The sequence below is a fragment of the Taudactylus pleione genome, unplaced genomic scaffold (genome assembly GCF_031769625.1).
Source record: "Taudactylus pleione unplaced genomic scaffold, aTauple2 ptg000256l, whole genome shotgun sequence".
NCBI classification, from domain to species: domain Eukaryota; kingdom Metazoa; phylum Chordata; class Amphibia; order Anura; family Myobatrachidae; genus Taudactylus; species Taudactylus pleione.
The window spans coordinates 3003899-3024543 of NW_028284658.1; the positions used below are offsets into that span (position 1 = coordinate 3003899).

A 20645-nucleotide genomic window follows, 5' to 3' on the forward strand; every position below is an offset into this window, starting at 1 on the left:
TCTACATCTTCTAGTAGCAATGAGCTGCAAGGCAAAGCTGCTTTTGTGTTCACTGGCAGATCTGACGTTTGAAATTGAATGATCCTTCATAAGTACTAGTTTTGCAATTATCTGCTCCTCCTACACTTTGTACAAGGCTGCTCACACTCTCTAGAGCAATAATTACCAAAAGGCAACAGGTACAGCTATATTATGGTTTGGAGTCAGCATGTCGATATTTACTGTCAGTCATAACATTTGACATTCTGGTGTCACCCTTATGTCGAAATGTCAACATCTGCAAAATATAGACACTTAAAATGTCGACTTATGACAAGTCAACAGTCAAAATGTTGAAAATAAAAATGTTACGTTAGGGTTAAAATTGCTTGTCAACATTTTGTCAGTGCTGACATGTCCGTAGACATGTTAACCCTGTGTCAACATTATGCTGTCGACATGAAGAATGTTGTCAAAATACACCGAAACCTTTATTTTATAAAGGAGGCAATACTCAGTAGATATTCCTGTATTTGCTAAAGGCATGAAGTGATGCTCTGCAGACCACTACATAGTAAGTCATATGCAGACAGGACACAATATAAGTCTATGTATAACACTGTTTAGTTGTGCTGCAAAGCAACTTTGCCCATGTGAGATTAAGTTAAAGCAATTTTCAGCAGATCTGAAACCAGAGTTTGTTTCATGGTGCTACTAGCCACAATCTTTGCAGAGGTAATGTTTTACAAAAGGAGGTAGAAATGTTTTGCAGGTGTACCGTAAACAGGCAATGCTCTGCAGGTCTCCTTGGTTATATTTAGCTGTGTTCTCTGAAGGTCTATTTAGCAATGAATCTGTCACAGCGACAAAGGAAAAGGAGGAGGAAGGGGGGTCATTAGCGCCTGACGCTCGTCACATGTAGGAGGGGGTGGAGGTTATTAGGACAATGAATTAGACACTGCATTGGCCTATACAAATTGTGGCATTGTGCCAGGAAGGGCACAAAGCTGGCACTGCATGTAACCCTGCACAAGAGAGATAAGAGACAAAGCTGAGAGCAATGCACCAAAAATGTCACACACAATATTTAACCATTTCTTTTACAGTGGCCTGTAGGAGCGGAGATTGCCAGACTGGTATGACTGGCTTGTAGATCTACTTGACTAAATCTTTGTTAGATTCTTCTCCAGTTATCGTGTCACAATCCGCATACTATGTCTTCCACAGTAATATGACTAATGACTGGAACCATCTCTCCATTCCAGCTTGGTTATCAATTAGGCGAGCTGCCCCAATCCCTGTACTAACAGGGAGGGGAGTGAAACCAGGAGCAGGGGCTGCCAAGAGATACAGTTTCCAACAAGGAATAAAATACAGGAAAATTTATCTTTTTCCACTTGACAGATCAAATCAGGATTAAAGCACATAGACAATAAGCGCATTATGTTACAAGTGACTTGAGATAATGACTATATTCAACATTTCAATGCCAGAATAATTCCCAGTAGCAAAAACTATGCACCAGTTCCCTTTAATACCTAGTATTTCACTACATTAGTCCTTCTTTCAAATAATTGCTCACTGCAAAAAAGAAAATCAGCTATAAATAATCTCCCATTATCAGGTGCAAGTACCTAGAAATACTGATCTTTAAAGAGAATCTGTTAGCATAAAAATATAATACTTAACTTTTTATCAATCCTTCCATTTGTCATTGACATTTAGAATGTTTTCCAATTGACCGCTATCGGCAGCCAATTATGAGCCAACAGGGCCATACTTCCACCTGGACAAAGTGACTGGAGGACAGGTGGTGGCAGAAATACAGGTAAGTACATGCTGGTGGCTTATTGCTGGTGTAAATAATTGGACATGACTAATATCTGTGGTTTGGTCTGGTCCTGCTGTGTTTGGTCTCAAATACCACAATGGTGTTTGCTAAATAAACACAGTAATATTGTGGCATTACTAAGACTACCCTCAGTAAGGGGCTATAGTATACGAGTAAGAGAGAAACCCAATTTGTTATAAGAGCTCTGGATCACCTTTTGCTGGGTACACACTATACAGATATATCTGCAGATCGGGTGAACGGCCATCATCAGTTTCTAGCCGTGTGTCCTGGCGGTGGGTCGTCTCCGCCCCCCTCCCCGTGCCCTCTGCTGCATGTGTACGACAGCCCCTGCACACTGGCCAATGACCAGATATATCTGCCATCGGCTCTGCAGCACAGCAGACGCAATGGCTCTGTGAACGACGCCATTCACAGATATACCGCTGGTACACACTGGCCAATGGGCACCAGATATATTGGCCGATCAATTGATCGGCCAATATATCTGTCAGTGTGAACCCAGCTTTACTCGTGACCATGAAGACAAGTGGTACACATTGGTTGCCCTATAAACAAGCAAAGTTTATGGAGTTGCTACTTGAAAGTGCCAGGAGAAGCTTAATTAACATATAAAAAAGGTACTTTACTCCATTATGTCACAAAACAGAAACCACACAGTTATTTGTACCACTAGAATCAGGTTCATTTTCATATATTTGCATTAACATATACAATATAAACTAGATTTAATAGTAACTGGCAAGCAGGCTATTATCAGATCTAGTTGGCTCTGACCTCTTAATGTAGGTTGGCAAATGGGATTTAGACATCATCTGCCCTCACCAAGCCCACTCCCAGCTGAGCTACTAGTGATGCGCACTGCACATTTGAAACCAGTTTCCGTTTTGGACGCTGTAAGCGGCAATTATTTGGCCAGGAAAGAAGTAGATACAAAAACTCTGAATGACTTTGCAGATCTGGCGATGGAAGAATGTTGTTAATAAATGGCAATTCAAGGACATAGCATTGCTATAATAGTATTTTGTAAACACCGAAAAGTAAGAAAGGGTCAAGGGCTGTATCAGAGTCACACGCTGCTGCGACCGCTTCAGCATCTTCTGTGAAAGTCACGCCTGCGGCTTTAAGATAACGCCCCTGGTGTGCATCTGGATGTGCACGGTGTGTCTCTTTAAACGCATCTTTGGACATTACCATCGGACATACCATTAAAACTTGCACCTGCCCCATGCTAGGTGCACAATCTCTGGCAGAGTATCGCCTCCAATGTAAGAGATTAAGCATCTAATTTCACAACCAGTTCCATGTCAAGGCCCACAGTTCCCATTACACACCCATAAGAGTGCATCTACATGTGTCTGAATAGCCTCCTCTCAGTCGCACCCTGGAATTTCCAGTACATTTCTAAGATTGTGCATCTCTATCGCTACTGCTACACTGCGCTCACACTGTGGGACACATGTGCTGTGCAACTTTTTAGCTACTTAGAAGCATGCGTAGTTTAAAAAAAATAAAAAATCATTTGAGCGAATATCAACATTGCGCCCAACTCAGAATCAGGCCCTAAGGCCGATGTCACATTGGCAACTTCTGCACCTGTGCAGATACTCAGCACTGTGTGCACACGGCACAAGTCAGTGTCTCAGGGCCATTCGTTTTAATCATCCTCTGCCTAATCACAACAGTGTAAGATCAGCTATCACATTACAAATGCCATGGTAGATTACAAAGGCAGCTATGGCCAGACTGGAATGGTTGTGCAGGAAGAGATCTTTACAGGTTGCACTAATCAGTTTGACAAAGAAAGATGTTCATCATTGCTGCTAGTGCAGCCACTGCCTTTAATAGCCAAAGCAAAGTGTAAAATAGCCAACACTTTCTAATTATAGCAAAGTTCAGTTATATTTAATATTCCACAAGTTATTAAAATTGTAATAGGATTTTTTTTACTTTTTCACTATAAGGGAGAAATTGATGAAGATTTTACTAGTTGGTAAAGTAGTGTAACGACAATCAATGCTGTTCAAGGAACTGGTGATTAGAAACAAAAAGAGCCTAATAGTTTATTTATTTGCTTTATATAAAAATAAGACACACATGCAATTCTGAAGAAATATATTCAGAAACCATCCTCCTTGCAGAGTGAGAAGGAGGGGTACTGTGTGATGCATAACATGGCAAAATACTATGTACAAAACACATTCCTGAAGCCCTGTAATTGTGCAGTTCTCTGTAGCTGCCCAACATGGCTATGTGCTGGAACAAGAGGTTTCATAGGGTCTCTAGTAATTCCTGGATTCGCTTTTGTTCACTCTCCCGAAATTCTGCACTTTTTCCATCACCAATGCTCTCAGAATATTCTGCAAGAAAAATTGACAATCGGGTGAGTCTTCTGTAAAACAAATTCTTCTGAAAGCCATCCAGGTCACCCTTATATTTCAGTACTATCTACATCCCCTGATATATAGAATTTGTTTACTTTACACAATTACACTCCCCACCTTCTACGGCCTCACATATGGCCCCTTATTCTCTATTTTGCCAATCCCCATGCAAGCCATTTGCATAGAACCTCAGGAGGAACTGCATTTGCACATACAAATTCGAGGGTTTGCCAAGATTTGCGACTTCTGACTGTGTACATCTGGGGTGTTATCCAGCAACTAGCTCCTTCTAACAACTTACAACCAGCACTGCAACAGAGTTGCACGAGCTATTCTGGAATCCTGCATTTGCCGTTAATAGCTTTAGCAATACACCACACCAGAGAATTTTACTCCTGTGACCACGTTGGTTTCGTGGCTGTGACAATCGAGACCCAATTCTACACAGCCGTTGCACTTTGGAAGCGGTCCGCAGTTCCATGTGGATAGACACTCCCCGCTGTTGAGAGCGATCCTCTCATTACAATTGACCTTATTTCAAAACGTATTTGGTCTCCCCTGAGGCAGGCCCGCTTGCCGTGATCACAACCGGCCGGTGTGAATCACGTGCAGATGCCGCCCGACCACTCCTCGCTAACAGCTGCTGTGAACCTCCGAGTTTGCTACAGCTCAAAAAGGGCAGCCAACCTAGGTGCCCCCGACGGGACGGATCAGCAGGTGAGTGCAAAATAATCAACAATACTGATTTGTATGTGACCTTTCTTTGCCTCTCATTGCACCATCTATTTGCACCAAGATTTAAATACTTGATACCACTGTTCGAATATTCATTTTTTTCATGTAATTTTTATATATGTGTTTGTCTATGTGTATTTATTAAATTGTGATTGATTTATTTGTGGCTATCATTTGCATCCATTTTCCACTTGGGATTAATCATTTTATAGTTGTATACCAAGCGTTGTGTTGTGTGTTTTTTCTCTACAGAATTTTACTCCCCAGCAACCAAGTATTAAAAGTTTCCAATTTGGAAGTCTCCCACCACTGGTGGCTGCCCTCTGACGTAGACAGTTGATCTGAGCCATGAATGGGTTGTTTGAAGTGAGACAGCGTTAGTCAATGACAGTTATACCCAGTTGTAAAACGTTTTTCACCAACTTAAAGTTTATACATTGTTATAGTTCATACGTTTTTTTCTTACTTCAATAGAACAACTGCCATACAACAAAAGGAGCATGGGAGAAGAGGGCAGGATTACAGGGAGGGGCAGAACATGGCTTTAGACTCACCCTTCAGGATATGTCTCATTATTTTAATGGAGCTTCCCCTCATATTCAAAATTTGCATCACTCTCTGTCGAACCTAGAAGAGATGGGGAAATGTCAATGAGGGGGCAACAGCCCGGAAGGTGGAACAAATAAATCATAGCCCCAACTACAGGATGCAATGGGTTAAAAAAAAAAAAAAAAAGGAACCAATTGATGAAAATGAGAAAAAAAAATAATAGAAATCCATTGTACAACAATTATTTTCTATTGAAAAATAAAGTGATTTGCATTTAATGTTAGTGCCTATATTGTTGTAAAGATCCGGTGCTAGAGTGAATCTGCAATGTTCCAGCTCTAAAAGTTGACACCAGTTTCACAAGACTGCGGCCACAACTGCAGATAATGGAATATACACCCTGCTCAGGTCTGCTGCTTGCTGTGGTTACCTGTGGAAGGTTACTGTTGCTGATCTCTGCAGTGATGTAACACAGCAGCTGAAGCAGAAAGAGTCCAGCGTCCAGTCTACGCATGTAAAACTCCTCTTCCAAATCATCATCTAGAATGTCACCGCGGCGCACCATGTCCTGAGTGAAATAAAATAATTAATATTATGATAAAGACAGAGGGAAGCAAAATAAAAAGCGGACCAAGATATTAGGTGTGCTGCCTGACAGCAAGAGGAAAGGGGACAACATATTGTGTGGTCAGGCAGATGGTATGGATAGTGTGCTAGCTGACAAATCGAGGATTAAGGTTAGTGTACTACATGTGCGATGCAAAGAACCCATGCAGTGGTGTATATGAGGAGGAAACGTGTAAGACTACAACAATACCAACATGTTTCTCTCCCTCTATTTTCTTGTCCGCTATCCGTACAGCATCCAAATACTTGAAATACAGCTCCATAAGACGATCAACCTGTTGAGTGGAAAACAAAAGATGTTTTATATAAAAAAATAAAATAAAATGTAAAAAAAAAAGCTTTGCTAGGCAGAAGACAGACACCACAGAAGAGAAATGACCTGTTACACACTGACCTTTTCACAGTCACTCTCCATGAACTTGTTGAGAAGTCTGGTTCTCTGCTGACCCTTCAGATTACGAAGCAAGGAAGCCAGGATAGAACAGACATGTTCTGTGCAGGGAAAAAGCATGCAAGAAGATGTACACATTACAAAGCAGCCAACATGCTTTTCATTGGTGAAACTAAAGTTACATGAAATAGAACTCATTTTGTTGGATGTACGCATTATTATACACCACTGATGCTAGGTTTCTTGCACACCAGCAAACTTAATCAGTTTTACAGATGTATCCTGGATAATCCAACTCTTAAAATGTAAGTTGTACATGAAAGTTGCTACATGCAGTTTGTTGTAGTGTGACAAGAAATCATACATTTGAAAGTTTTTTGTTTCTTTCTACATTGGATTTATTGCATCAAGACAAAATCAGCAGCACATTTTATTATATTATTTAGCCGTCAGACCAGTGTCTGGTACTCAGGAGATTTTCTAGAAAGGAATTAAAACTAACATAGCAGTGCCTAACATAAAAGGTCAGAGCCAGAATGACAGGACATTTTCTACTGGGAAAATAGCAGCAATACTCAGGGCTTCTGCGTCCCGTCATCACAAACTGACTAACAGCTTCACATGGGACTGCTGTCTACAAGTAACACTGCGGGTACTCCTGGGTAATCAGATGGATTAGCCTGCCTATTGAAACTACTGTAAAACCCCAGAAGGACGTATTGCAGAAGACACCAGATATCCAGCTTAGCATTCACAAGAAGTTCTGGTTCTATTGTACAGGACAGGTATTGTCATTGTCTGTTTTATAATTCACCCTATACTTTTAACCTAGCATATATGAACATTTAATTATTTCCCCAAGAGTCACAGCCTACCGTACTGGTCAGACTTAGTGCATTGTATACGTTCTGCCTTTGGCACATGCGTATGTCGGAGTGCAATACCAGCTCTTCTTCCTGCTTTGTTCTGAAGCAGGGAGACACCATCATGCAATAAACAAAGCCACATTCTTTTCATTTCCTCACCCTCGTGTTCCTTTTCAGAGACTCCGCTCTTCTTCATCTTTTTGGGAGATTTCATGAAGAGGGGATAAATAGTCCTGAGTCCCAATATGTCCACAAACTTGTGACAGTTGTCACTGCCTTCAGGGCCAATCATGGCATGATCTAGCACACGAAGTGCACTGCACCGTGACATCTTCTTTTCTCTGTAAAGTAATTAAGAAAACGCAATGCCTTTACCATGTCCCAACTAAGGCAGAGAACCCAAACCACACAATGTCAGTCTGCTCCCCATGTCATGCAGAGAACACAATAGACGGCAGTCTGCACCCCATGTCATGCAGAGAACACAGCCCACGTTGGACTGCAACCCATGTCATGAACACATCCGTTGTAAGACTGGGCCCCACGTCATGCCAAGAACACACCCCATGTCAGACTTGCCGTACCATCCAGAGAACCTACCCCACATCTCCTGCAGAGAAACCACCTCATGTCAGATTGTGCTCTAATCACAAATACTGTACACACTTTTTTCTTAAACAAAAAACACATACGTTTTTATAGTCATGCACTGGCTTTATGTAATAAAAGGGGGTAAAGGAAGCAAACCATTGTATATACTTCATATTACAAAGATTTTGGTATTGACCAGTGGTAACCACACATAAATCTATTATGATTTCATGATGTAAAAAAAAACTAAAAATGTAGAAAGTTCCAAAGGAGGTGAATAATTTCTATAGCCACTAATTCTATCCACCCACAGTGCAGCATAAATAATTTATTCAAGTGGGGTTGAAATACCAATCTAGACAGTCACATTCTGGGAAATGTATAATAACTGGTAATCTATCTGCAGACACATGTTATAACAAATAGCCTGATTCTCTAACCTTTACTAATAAAACCATAGTTAGAATGCGTATAGTTACTATGGGTTTCTGCAGGTTTTCCTCACCAATGCACAGGGTTTCATATAGGCGCCTGCAATGAAGTGAACTCACCGCAGCATAAGGTTCATGAGCTGCAGTCCTTCTCCCTTCAGGAATCTCTCTCTGTTGCTGCTGAGCATTAGACAAGAGCAAAGGGCATCAAACAGATTCTCCATCATCTCCTGCTCCTCTGCTGTGCCAGGGTCATGTCGCTTGAACACCTGTATGCAAAATAATATCAACAATAGTTTCTGACAAACCCAAGGAGTGACCATGATCACCAGAAAGTCAAGCTTTTACTCCCAAAAAGTGTTCTCACACTTCTAGGGTTCACGCTCAAAGGTAAGAATGATCACAATCTATGATGTAGCTGCATACATGACGTAACTCTTACAGCACTGGCTACCTGGAAGCAGTAGTGGTGTAAGATTAGTGTAGGGTTAAAGTGCAAGTTACTCTTTAGAAAACCCTACTAGTAATGTAATTTTTAGAAGAGAGCGAGATCTACATACACAGACATTTGGATGACATGGTGGCACAGTGGTTAGAACTGACCCTCAGAGAACTAATGCAATAGGCACTGTGTAGAGTTTGTATGTTCTCCATCCTGTGTGTGTTAAACATAGCTCTAATGGTGCAGGGACTGATGTACATGATCCAACACTCTCTGGAAAGCACTGCATAATATGCTGGTGCTATATAAATAATAAAAAACATTTTTAAATAAGTATTTGATCAAAGAGGGTTAAATGGTCCTTTAACAAAGTAAGTTTGAGTTTTTGGAACTGGACTACTTGGGATGACATGGTTCTGTGGAGGAAATTCAGGAGCTACACTGTAAGTAATGGCAGAGCTGTGAAGTGGGTACAACAGTTGCAATGGGGAGAGATAAAACACCAGAACGTGCATAGAGTAAAGAGGAAGACAGCGGACATGCAGGGGGAGACTCAGTACTGAAGCAGAGTGGGTGGCATAGGTTTGGCACCAGAAGACAATGATACAGGCAGGCGTGCATTGACATTTTCTTGTAACAGCTGATGCAGCAGTCTGCCACCGTATGCTCGGAGATATGCCAAGGTGTAAGAGGGCAGGGAGTGGAAGGCTCTCACCGATAACTGCTGAAGCAGCACGTCTATTCCATCCAGCTCCCCCAGGAGCTCCCGAGTGTCTGAGAGATGGGAAGATAATGTCAGCACAGAAGAATATATCCATCAGCAGAGAAAATCAATACACAGTGACAGAGGGCAAGATGGTACATAAGACTGAGGAGGGAGGAAAGGAAGGAAGAAATGGAAACAAAGGGACTGAGGGAGAGTGAGGAGCAGACTGGATGTGATGGAAGTTATAAAATGATTGAAAGGAGCTTGCTGAGGAACATATGCAGTCAGTGAGAAAATAAATAGTAAATGACAGAAAACCTAAATAATTCAGTAAAACCATAATCCTCTTACCATCATTGTTCTGTAGGAGAATGGCCAGGATTTCACTGCAGTACAGCTTGTTGGCATCAAATGGCAACTTGGCCTGTATTACAGAAAAACGTGGCAGTATAAAGCAAAGCCTATTAAGTGGAACAACATGTGACAATCCATGAGCAGGAGGGAAAACGCAGGGCAGAACAGCAGCAATGTAAAAGATTGTTAAAGGAAGGATTTTATTTTTTTAATTTTAAATACAATATCATAATGGTAAGTCAGGCTCTTTTCAACTAAAAATGATAACCATCCATGAAATACTAGAAGTAATAATTAAGAGACCAGTATGTAGGAGGACTGGAATCTGGATATAAATACAAATTGGAGTATATAGGAAAAAAAGAAATATGTGTAGACTATACATCTTCAGCTTTCAAACCAATGCATGTAACAATACCAATATGTAGCAATAATATGCCTGCGAGAAGACGTATGAAGGGGTGAAGGCTAGAAAATTGGTAACTGCACATGTTAAGTGCTGCAGGTACTGCTCCCCTACATGTAATAATGCAGGGGAGTGACCGGAATGACAGGGGCGCTACACACCTCTGTCATCATCGGCACAGCTATACCTAGATAGAGCGCCAAAGTGGTGTGTCAAGTTATGAACTGTCAGTGGTACTGACCATTACGACAACTGTAGCTATCATTGCCGCACCCCAGCGCTGTCCCTGGCTGTTGAAATATGCAGCTAGGGACTGTGTTAACAAATAAACATTTTTTTCTCTCTCAATAAAACCGCGAGTGCCGCTAGGGGGTTTCTGACCAGTGCATATGCAGATTCAATGCAAGCGCTGGTCAGATGCAGAAAGAGGGAGAGTGCGATTAGCGTAGGACAGAGTTAACACTCTCCCTCTTCTGCAGCAGTTTTTCTAATACATGCAGTTACTGAGTTATGAACTTAGATCTACATCAGCCTTTTGGGAGCAAACACTAAGAATTTGGGGGGGTGGAGATGTATGAAAAAGAGGGGAGAAGATAAGAGAGGAAAAGAAACAACAAGTACACCAGAAATGTCCAGCAGCAATTTAGGGGCAAACAGTATCATAGCAATTCATTCACCTACCTTTAACCGCTTTAGCAGCCATTGCAGAAGGCCTTGTTGAGATGCATCAGAACATATTTCTGGACGGAATTCTGTCATGTTTTCAATAATTGCTGTGGGAAGAAGGAGAACGTTATTCCTGCTACAAACAATAACTAATTCCCTGTGTGTTCCCAGGAAGTGCAATATATTACTAAAGAGATACAAAACTCAACACCACCGGACATTACCGCATTCCACAACTCCCCTTTATATTGGGAAGGGAGATTAACAGTTCCACCTATCCTGACTGGTACCAACTCTCCGGATGTACTCTGTATCACTGTGTCAGTACAAGGCTACAGATTGAGACATATTTGGTACCTAACACAAGGACAAAATGATTGCATGAACGCAAACTTACCAAGAGTGTTGTGTACGCCATCAGATTCCTCCTTCACAGACTCATCCAAGCGTTCCAGATTCTGCACCAAGAGGGCAATTACCTGGCCCTCCACCTGGGGACAATGACAAACAAGTACAGTGAGGCAGGAGTGTTATCTATAAAACTATAATCGCTTTATATAGATGAAGCAGTAATTTAAGTTAAATTGTGATAACTCACCAACGCATCTATAAGAACTTGGGCTCCCTCCTCACTTTCATTTAAAGTGTCAATATCCGTCAGCTCTTGCAATAGGTCAACCACAGCAATACATACATGTGACATGCTAAGGATAAAAACGTACTGAGCAATCAAGATATAAGCAGCATAAAGTAGAATCTCTTACACATACAGTTGTGTCCACGTACATCTATCATCCATGCACTACATATAGCGTTATACATAACGCGTGAGCGCCGTGCGACTCGGTAGCGCAGAGCTTCTTTTTGTGTGACTTTTTCCCTTAAAATGCATCTTACAAAGCAATGCGAATAGGAAGTACAAGCCGCTTGGCACAGCATGGCATGACTAGAAGGACTGTTTAACACGCAAGGAGGCTATGTGGACACATCTGTATATAAATTTGCATTGCTTTTGGTTAGGAGGGTACACATGCAGCTTGTGCTATTTCACACTCCCTCACATTGACCAAACACGCATGTACACACTCAGTTATCTCCATGTTACACATCTCGTGCGTGCAGTCTGTCTTAAGCTGGGTACACACTACCCGTTGTAAATACCCAGAAATGGCACGTTGGAACGATATTTCGTCCTGGCCGTTCACACTACACGATCCAGTATGAGTCTGTGCGATAGATCATTCCAAACTGCATTTAGCAGCAAGGTGTCGTTCACTGCATCGCATAACAGATGAGACAATGCTATGAACGACCGCCGTAATCAGGGATACACACGATATACTGTATATTTTTCCGGTCCACGCCGGAACACTGTATCGTAAGACGGATCACAGTGTATACCAAGGCTTACACTCATTAAGAGCAAATGATTTCTAAAAGAGAGGATATCAGTGTTTTCATGTCCCAGGAGGCCTAGCAAAGATTGCACAGCATTCAGCTCGACCAGCAGATGATACAGATCTGGAATTGTGGCGATTACATGCATCTCCTGTATGATGTCATTCAGGTCAAGCTCTGACTCCATGAACCTGAAAGGAGAAAGACAAATTTAGTCTGCAGAGATGACACAATATGGCAACCAACCATCATGTCAAGATTGTGTAATGGCTCAGTCTGCCAGTTACAGTAAAGAAACTATATTGAAAAAGTCTTCTCACTTCTCAGGGCTGTCTGGGAACTTGATACGCAGCTCTTGGTTTTTGTAAGACCTCTTCTCAAAAGTCAAAATCATCCTTTTCACTGCACCCTCATCCAGAGGCTCCACCTATACAGACAAAGAGCACACACATCCTACCATTATGTACATTCAACTAAAAAAAAGTTAATAAAATAGGAGTGCAAACTGAAGAGTGACATACATATTAGTAACACAATGCCCTATTCCTTCTTTGCAATGCTAACTGAGCTCGTAGTCTGTAAGATTAGAACACTTAGGTAATATGGGTCTGCGCCTAGTGCAGCATGGATTCCATCATACCCTACGCAGATGACATGTTACTACCAATTTAGCCCTTTTTCAGGTTTGTGTATTAACAGGACCAAATCACATATCACGTAGAAGTGGTCTCCCCATAGAGACCCCACTAGACTTACCCTTACAGTGGGTAATCAGATTTAAATATCTGGGTATATGGGTTATTTGCAAACTGTTCATCTGATACTGGACTTTTTAAAATCCAGAATGGAGTTGTTCATAAACTGGAGAAAATCTAATTGTGACTGTATGGCACATCTTTACGCGTTTAAGGTGTTCCAAAGGATAGTCAATTATCGTCTCTGATCTGGGTGGACAAATGACCTTTTATTAAATAAGCTATGATGTGTCCTTACAACAGGTTTTATTTGTTATTTTCCATCTCGTGTTTTCTGATAATTTTCAAAACTCTATTTAATAAAAATGAAAACAAGGCCATGTTGAATAAAACATGATTTATACATGTCTGTGCAAAGGCAAGATACATGATACATAACAGTTCCAGATCCAGGAATAATTGCTAGTTTCACTAGGTACACAATCCATGACCCATATTATTTGCTGGAAAAGCATCTAAATGTCACAATGTTTATTTTTAGAAATGCATTCAACATGGAACAGTTCAAGAGACACGGCCCTGCGTCTACTTGGATGTGGAGGTAAAAAGAAATACACGTGATCACACTGGTCAGTTCATTTGTAAAAACGAATGCTCACCTCATCATCCTCCGTATTACTGCCTTCATCACCAGTCTCAAGTGTCTTCCGATCTTCCTCTTGTGACCCCCTTTCGTCATCACGGTGCCAGTGCCGACCACCTCTCTCCTTCCGTTGAACTTTCAACTCATCTGAATCATCATCCCTCCCTCTTTTAGTGCCCCTGTCTGGCTGTGGAGGGAAATAAATTACAGTTAACTGTAATACAAAATTCTGTGTGTAACAATAATGTAAAAAAAATAAATAATATAACATATTCAATCATGAGACAAGCCCAAGAGGCAGACATTAATGGACGGTGTGTGAGATGTATTGTTACATCGCTCGCCGTATCACTGGGTCACACGGTCATAGCTTTAGACAGCTTTAGAGTCCTCCTGTTTTGCAACCTTTTATCGAGAGGAAAACCTGAATTTTTTACAAAAATAGTGACGACCATTTCCCAGACATTGCATCTCTTCTGCATATGGATGGTGAGAAATAGAAAATATATAGTGTGCATTACCAGGAGCCAGTCTGGTAAAAACATACTAATACAATAAACCCGCATAAACTAATTCAATGGGATGATTTTAGTAAGCAGAATAGCAATAACACATGTACAGATGTAAGGCTCTCCCCAGGATCAGTGTCATGCGTGTCTGTATTCTGTATGTATGAGACTTATCACTTGGAAAGGAAGGGGGGGAGGGGGGGGGGGGAAAGAGACCAACAACCTAATTTCCAAATAGTTTCTACAGCAGCATACCTGTTTACTCAGAAGAGATATTAGATTATTCTGGTGGATAAGCACAGTAGGGAAGCCTGCAGTGTATGTGGTGCGAGGGGCAGGAGTAACTAGGTTTATTAAGTTATTTATATAGTACACACATTCCGCAGCACATTACAGTGAATAGTCATTCACATCAGTCCCTGCCCCAGTGGAGCTTACAATCTATATTCCCCAACACAGTGATACACACACACACAAATTCACTAGAGATATTTTTTGTCAGATGCCAATTTAATCTTTCCTTATGTTTTTGGAGTTTGGAAGGAAACAAGAATGGCCTGATGAAAATCGCACATACAGACTGAAAACATACAAATTCCACACAGATACAACCATGGTCAAGAAGTGAACTCATGAACCCAAAGCTGTGAGGTGGTAATGCTAACCACTACCTCACCATGATGCCTTAAAATGATGGCTATGTCCATTAACCACTTCATTTTTGTCCCAAAAACCACTCCGAAAATGTTGTTGTTTTTTTATGACTGAATTAGGTCAAGAACATGTTTTTAAAACTTATCCAATACGATTTAAAAAAAAAAAAAATATATATATATATATATATATATATATATATATATATATATATATATATATATATATATATATATATAGTCAGAAATCCACTGCACTCGCCACCCCTAGATTTGGGGTGCAGACCTGCACTCGCCATTCCCAGGACTGGGGTGCAAGTGGCCTGTGACCACATTGCTTAAATAAATGAAATCAGAAAACCCAGCACTTCACCATGTTTAAACACTCACAATGATGTATAAATAAATAAATAAATAATGGGGATTTGGTTCATGGATTTTTCAGATTTTATTTATTTAAGCAATGTGGTCACAGGCCACTTGCACCCCAGTCCTGGAAATGGCGAGTGCAGGTCTGCACCCCAAATCTAGGAGTGGCGAGTGCAGTGGATTTCTGACTTTGTTTATGCGGTTAATTTTTAATCAACCTTTTGTGATCATAGCTTTCTCATGCACCCCATGTGCAAACTCGTTTATATTCACCTGTGTCAGCTGTCTTTTTGGTAGTGTGATAGAAGCTATGTCAGGTGACTGCCTTACCTTTAAAAGCCATTAGCTGGCAGGTGAGCTTTAAACTAGGTAACATTTTTTCAGTCTAAACTATGTGATAGCAGCTACCAGGTTTCCATCAGTGTGACGGATAGTGTAGGACCTGCAGAAAGTGGGGTCCCGTGATGTGGGCTGCGGGCTTAAATGCATTGATCAATCCATGAACCAAATCCCCATTATTTATTTATTTATACATCATGTGAGTGTTTAAACATGGTGAGTGCTGGGTTTTCTGATTTTATTTATTTTTATATATATATATATATAATTTTTTTTTTTTTTTTTTTTTTTTAAACACTGTATACCATAAAAATAGCAATTATGGTATACTGTAATGATGGCCATTTACAGCTGTACCATCGAAGGCCGATGGGTTCAACCATCAATAGAAACTATCGATTGTTTGAGATCACAGTCACCGATGTTTCCTTAACATCAGTTTGCAAATCATCGATGGTTGGTGGCCATCTCTAATCGGAGGCCCCGTATCGAGTCTTGATCGTACAGGACCTCCATAATAAAAATGAAATGACCTATTACATCAATGTTAAAAATAAATAAATGCCAGAATATTTTGGATGTGCCATGACGTGACCTGGTGTCAGTACATCACTGTCCAATGATTGCCGGGGTGGGATTGGCTTTGCAGCCATTTTCACAACGGCTACTTCTTTTCCACAGCGCCGGAGCCCCCTGCAGATGCCACTGAACCCTCCTACACCCCTGCCGGTCCCCCCCGCTGAACCCCTTGCCATGCGCTGAATCCCCGCAACGCAAGCCAGAACCCTTGCGGACAACGCCGGATTCCCACATATACATATATATATACACACACACACACACACACACACATATACATATATATATATATATATATATTCCAAGGTGTCCACACTCCAATATAGCAGGAATGCAGGCGGGGTGCTCAATTTAAAGGCAGAAAACTGTCCATTAATATATAGAGAAAATAATCGGCACTCACCAGATATATGAAAAAAGGTTTGTTTATATATTCAAAACAGGTTTTAGAATACCTATAACAGCAAGGTACAAGGATTCAATCCAGTCGACGTTTCGATCCCAATCCAGAATCTTTATCAAGACTTCAGCAACCATACAGCAGCAGTTCCCAATAGACAACCAAGTGCAAGATATACACCATCACCATTAAGCCAGACTAAATAACCTCAACAATTAACTAAGGGTGCCACCCCCAACCGCACAGACTGCTGGGTAGCCAGAGCAACATAAACGCAATATGACCATTAATCTACCCAGACAGAGCTGCTCACTTTAAGTACAGCGTTCTTACCTGAGTGAAGACCACACAATAAGGCCAGCGCTGTTCACAGGAGCGCAAGAAGCCATAATAATATTACAAAACGCGACCACCGGAAGTGACATGCGCTCCACCTCTGTGGAACGCATGCCGAAACCGGAAGTCACATGTCTGGACTACACTTGTAGTCAGGAACCAGGTTAAACTGCGTTCCATCACATTGGAACGCATAGCTAATAAATAGCTAAGCCTATCTTGCCAAACTTTGTTGAAAATATAGTTTTATTTTTATAGACGTTTCATAGACGACCTTTTTATGATTTGGTCAGGTACAGAAACCCAGTTCATGGATATGGTCAATTATCTTAATGGTTTGGCTTCCCCCATTAAGTTCACTAGTAATATTCATCAAACTACAATGAATTTTCTGGACGTTACAGTGTTCCGCGAAGGTAATGCTCTTGGGACTACCCTGTATAGAAAGGATACGGATCGGAATACTCTTCTCCATTCGAGGAGTCAACACCCAAGTCATCTAAAAGAGAATTCGCCAGCTGCCCGGGCCGGGAAGACAGCAGAGCAGTCGCGCTGGGAGTTCATGCCGGCAGCAGCCGTGGCTATCAGGAGCCACAGCTGCTGCTTGCTTCTATTGAAGACATGGCTGGCTGACTGCAGCTGTGCTGGGAGGGGGTCCCGCTGGGTGCACACTGGAGGGGAATATGAGGAAGCAGAGGGACCAGCAGGTCCCTCTTACATAGGCGGCTGTGGGAAGTTAAGCTTCCCGCAGCCGCCTAGTGGGCATTTCTGACTGGTCGCATCAGATGCGACCATGTCAGGTAAAGCCCAGTCTGTTGTGGTTGCATCTGATGCAAACATGCCAGGCAAGTGGTTAAAATGAGAACATTGGCTGCTTCAAAAAAAAAAAAAAAAAAAACTTTTTAGGGTGTGATCAGGCCTATTTTCTTGTGTGGTGTGTAGATAAAAGAGGTAAAAAACCACCACATACACACTCCTTCGATTATTATTGGACAGTCAGATTTGCTAGAAGATATCGGCCAAAAGATCCGAATATCTTGCAGTGTGTGGGCATTCATGGTAATCAGACCAAATTGCATACGTTTTATGTTTATCTCATCTTCCTTGTGGGTGAACATATGCAAGTTATCGAAATTATCAATCCACATGTCAAACTTGCAGAAAAATCGTGCAGATAGTCAATTCGACTGAAAAATCGTATAGTACAGAGGTTCCAAAATGCGGCCCTCAAGGCACCCCAAAGTACTAATTAAGTCATCTGTGGTCAAGCATGGATATCCTTAAAACATGGGCTGTTAGGGTGCCTTGAGGACAGAGGGCCTGATTCAGAGCCGGACGCTATTTGCGCTCGCTCGTTCAGAAAAAAGGGGCCGGATATTTAAATAGAGCGCTCGCTCTCTGCGGTCTGTTGACGCCTCTATGTCTGAGCGAGCGAACGAAATATGCGCTCGCTATTTTGTAAAGACGCCCCCTGGCCGTTCGCATCCTACGTCATCTCCGCTATTAGATTAATCGAGTACATCGAAAGGCGTCTGAACTGCCCGCAGTGCTTGTGGTTGGATTTTCCTATCGCAATCATGCGAACAGTTCAGGCTAAGAGACAACCAAGTGTCGTGGCCGATGACGCTGCTTTGTTAAATATGCACACCCTTAAAACGCCCGTTTTGACCGTTTGGCACGCCTGCGTTCGGATCTCCACTCCCCGTTTTCAAGCACCTTCCCCTGTTACCACCCACAAACGCCTCATCCTGTCACTCAAATTAGTAGGCACTCGCTATTTTGCGAACACGATTTCTGACCGCACTGACTGGTTGGCGCATGCGCAGATGTGCGAACATCGCTCGGAGCGAACGAGCGGCCGGTTACGAGCGGCTCTGAATCATGCTCAGAGTGTGGGAAGCTCTGGCATAATGTGTAGCTACCATAAGCTGATGTGGAAAGTGTTATATAGTTGTGCGACACTGCATAGTTCATACATTTGGCTTATGCAGTATTTAAAACTTTTGTCTTTTATTGACATTTGCTATGATGATGGAGATCACAGGTACTCTGATATAAGCTCAGTGACTTCTGTGTCTGTATATGTCCCAGGGCATATACTGTACCCTGCTCTGCATGAATGGGTTTAGCTAGCGTTCCCCCTAGGCTGTTTTAGCAGGGTGCGGCACCCTGCCCTCTTTGTGGAGGGCAAAAAGCATCCTGCCCTCACAGGCTGCGGGTGCAGTCTTCACCCGCGGGACGCAGTGTCCCGCGGGTGGAGATTTGTGCGGTGACCCGGTCACCGCCGGAGAATAGACGCCGGGCGCATGCGCCCGGCATCTATTCTCCCTGTTTGCAGCGCTTGGGGGCTGCCTGGCATGTCCGTAAGTGCCGGGCACGCCCCCAAGTATGATGAAAAAGGGGACGCGTCTTATAGACACGCCCCCTTTTCGCCCGCGCGCAAAAAGTTGCCCTCTCTAGCTCCGGCACCCTGCCTGCCGCCGGAGCTAGAGTGAACACTAGGTTTAGCCTTTGGATAAAAGTCAGGGGAAAAAAAACACACATGAAAATGATATGAAGGCAACTTTATAAATAAAATATAGATGAACTGTACACCTGGAATTACTTTGACTTTATAAATTGAGTGACACCATGCTGTAGTGTGGTTGTGTCTATTAATTGAGCACTTGCAGAATAAAAGTGCTCCTTGGCTACAGACACATACCTGTATAGAGGGACCGTCTAAAAGCAGACATGCATTGGCTATACTTTTACCACAGATATGCATTTGAATAGCACTTTTATAGAGCTTGGCCCATTAAACAACAGCACTTGCCCAAGTTTAAAACTTATACAGGTGCATACACACGTAATGATTTTTTTAACGATTTAACTAGAAAGACGTCGTTATCGTTCAATAGTTGAAAAAAAATCGTTCAGTTTCTGAACTATAACGATGAACGATTATCATTCATGCGCGTTCCCGTTTGTAGTTCATTCTCACTGACCAGCTGAACGATTTTCATTAAGGTAAGTTACAAAAATCGTTTGTAGTTTAAAAAATCATTCATTACACTTTAAAAAATCTGACAGATAATCTGACAGAAAATCGTTGGTAACAAAATCGTTGTGTGTGTATGCCACTTAAAGCTGTCCGATTATCTGTCCGATTATCAGAATGTTGGTCAGTCAGATTGAACTACAAACAGGAATAATCGTTCATCGTTATAACTCAGAAACTGAACGATTTTCTCAACGATTGAACGAGAACGACGTCGTTATAGTTAAATCGTTAAAAAAATCGTTATGTGTGTATGCACTTTAAGTGATAACTGTCCAAAAGAGACATTAATGGCTGGTGTTCAGCATGAAAACCTTAATCCAGTTTAGCAAGTCATAAGCATTTCAAAATATAAACCCTTCTGGATGCAAATGGTGTGTTAACTCATCGCTGTAATAACTAATAGCCAACATTTGGGAGTTTAGGTAGCAGTGAATCCAATTTCTCTCTATTCCAACTGTTATACAATGCAAAATAAAGTCACGAGGGGATATACTTTTAGATCTTGCTACAGTAACAAAATCTGTGCAAGAGAGGTGCGATGTTAAAAAAATATATGAATACTACTTAAGTATTATTGTATCAAACATTATTTAGTGGTATAGAAAAGGGAGTGGGAAGTCCAGCTGTTGAAGCCTTCCTGTAGTCACTGCAGTTCAGAGGGAAGAGCAAATGTCTATCAGCAGAGCAAACCTGACCAGCTGA

At 41.7% G+C, this 20645-nt stretch overlaps 1 protein-coding gene across 2 annotated transcripts in view; it reads right to left on the reverse strand.

The window, feature by feature from the left end:
- Positions 1 to 3880: 3880 nt before the first annotated feature.
- The window catches only part of CTNNBL1 (catenin beta like 1), a 50358-nt gene continuing 33593 nt past the window's right edge, over positions 3881 to 20645 (reverse strand). For both annotated transcript variants that reach the window (XM_088480566.1, XM_088480567.1), the window contains exons 2-16: positions 13732 to 13902; positions 12698 to 12804; positions 12427 to 12568; positions 11578 to 11673; positions 11377 to 11470; positions 10995 to 11086; positions 9905 to 9977; positions 9563 to 9621; positions 8526 to 8674; positions 7543 to 7724; positions 6521 to 6618; positions 6321 to 6401; positions 5930 to 6067; positions 5505 to 5577; positions 3881 to 4191 (exon numbers count right to left, since the gene is read on the reverse strand). In XM_088480566.1, coding sequence (XP_088336692.1) covers positions 4103 to 4191; positions 5505 to 5577; positions 5930 to 6067; positions 6321 to 6401; positions 6521 to 6618; positions 7543 to 7724; positions 8526 to 8674; positions 9563 to 9621; positions 9905 to 9977; positions 10995 to 11086; positions 11377 to 11470; positions 11578 to 11673; positions 12427 to 12568; positions 12698 to 12804; positions 13732 to 13902 — 1644 coding nt within the window. In that variant the 3' untranslated portion in view covers positions 3881 to 4102. The remainder of the gene's footprint in view (positions 4192 to 5504; positions 5578 to 5929; positions 6068 to 6320; positions 6402 to 6520; positions 6619 to 7542; positions 7725 to 8525; positions 8675 to 9562; positions 9622 to 9904; positions 9978 to 10994; positions 11087 to 11376; positions 11471 to 11577; positions 11674 to 12426; positions 12569 to 12697; positions 12805 to 13731; positions 13903 to 20645) is intronic.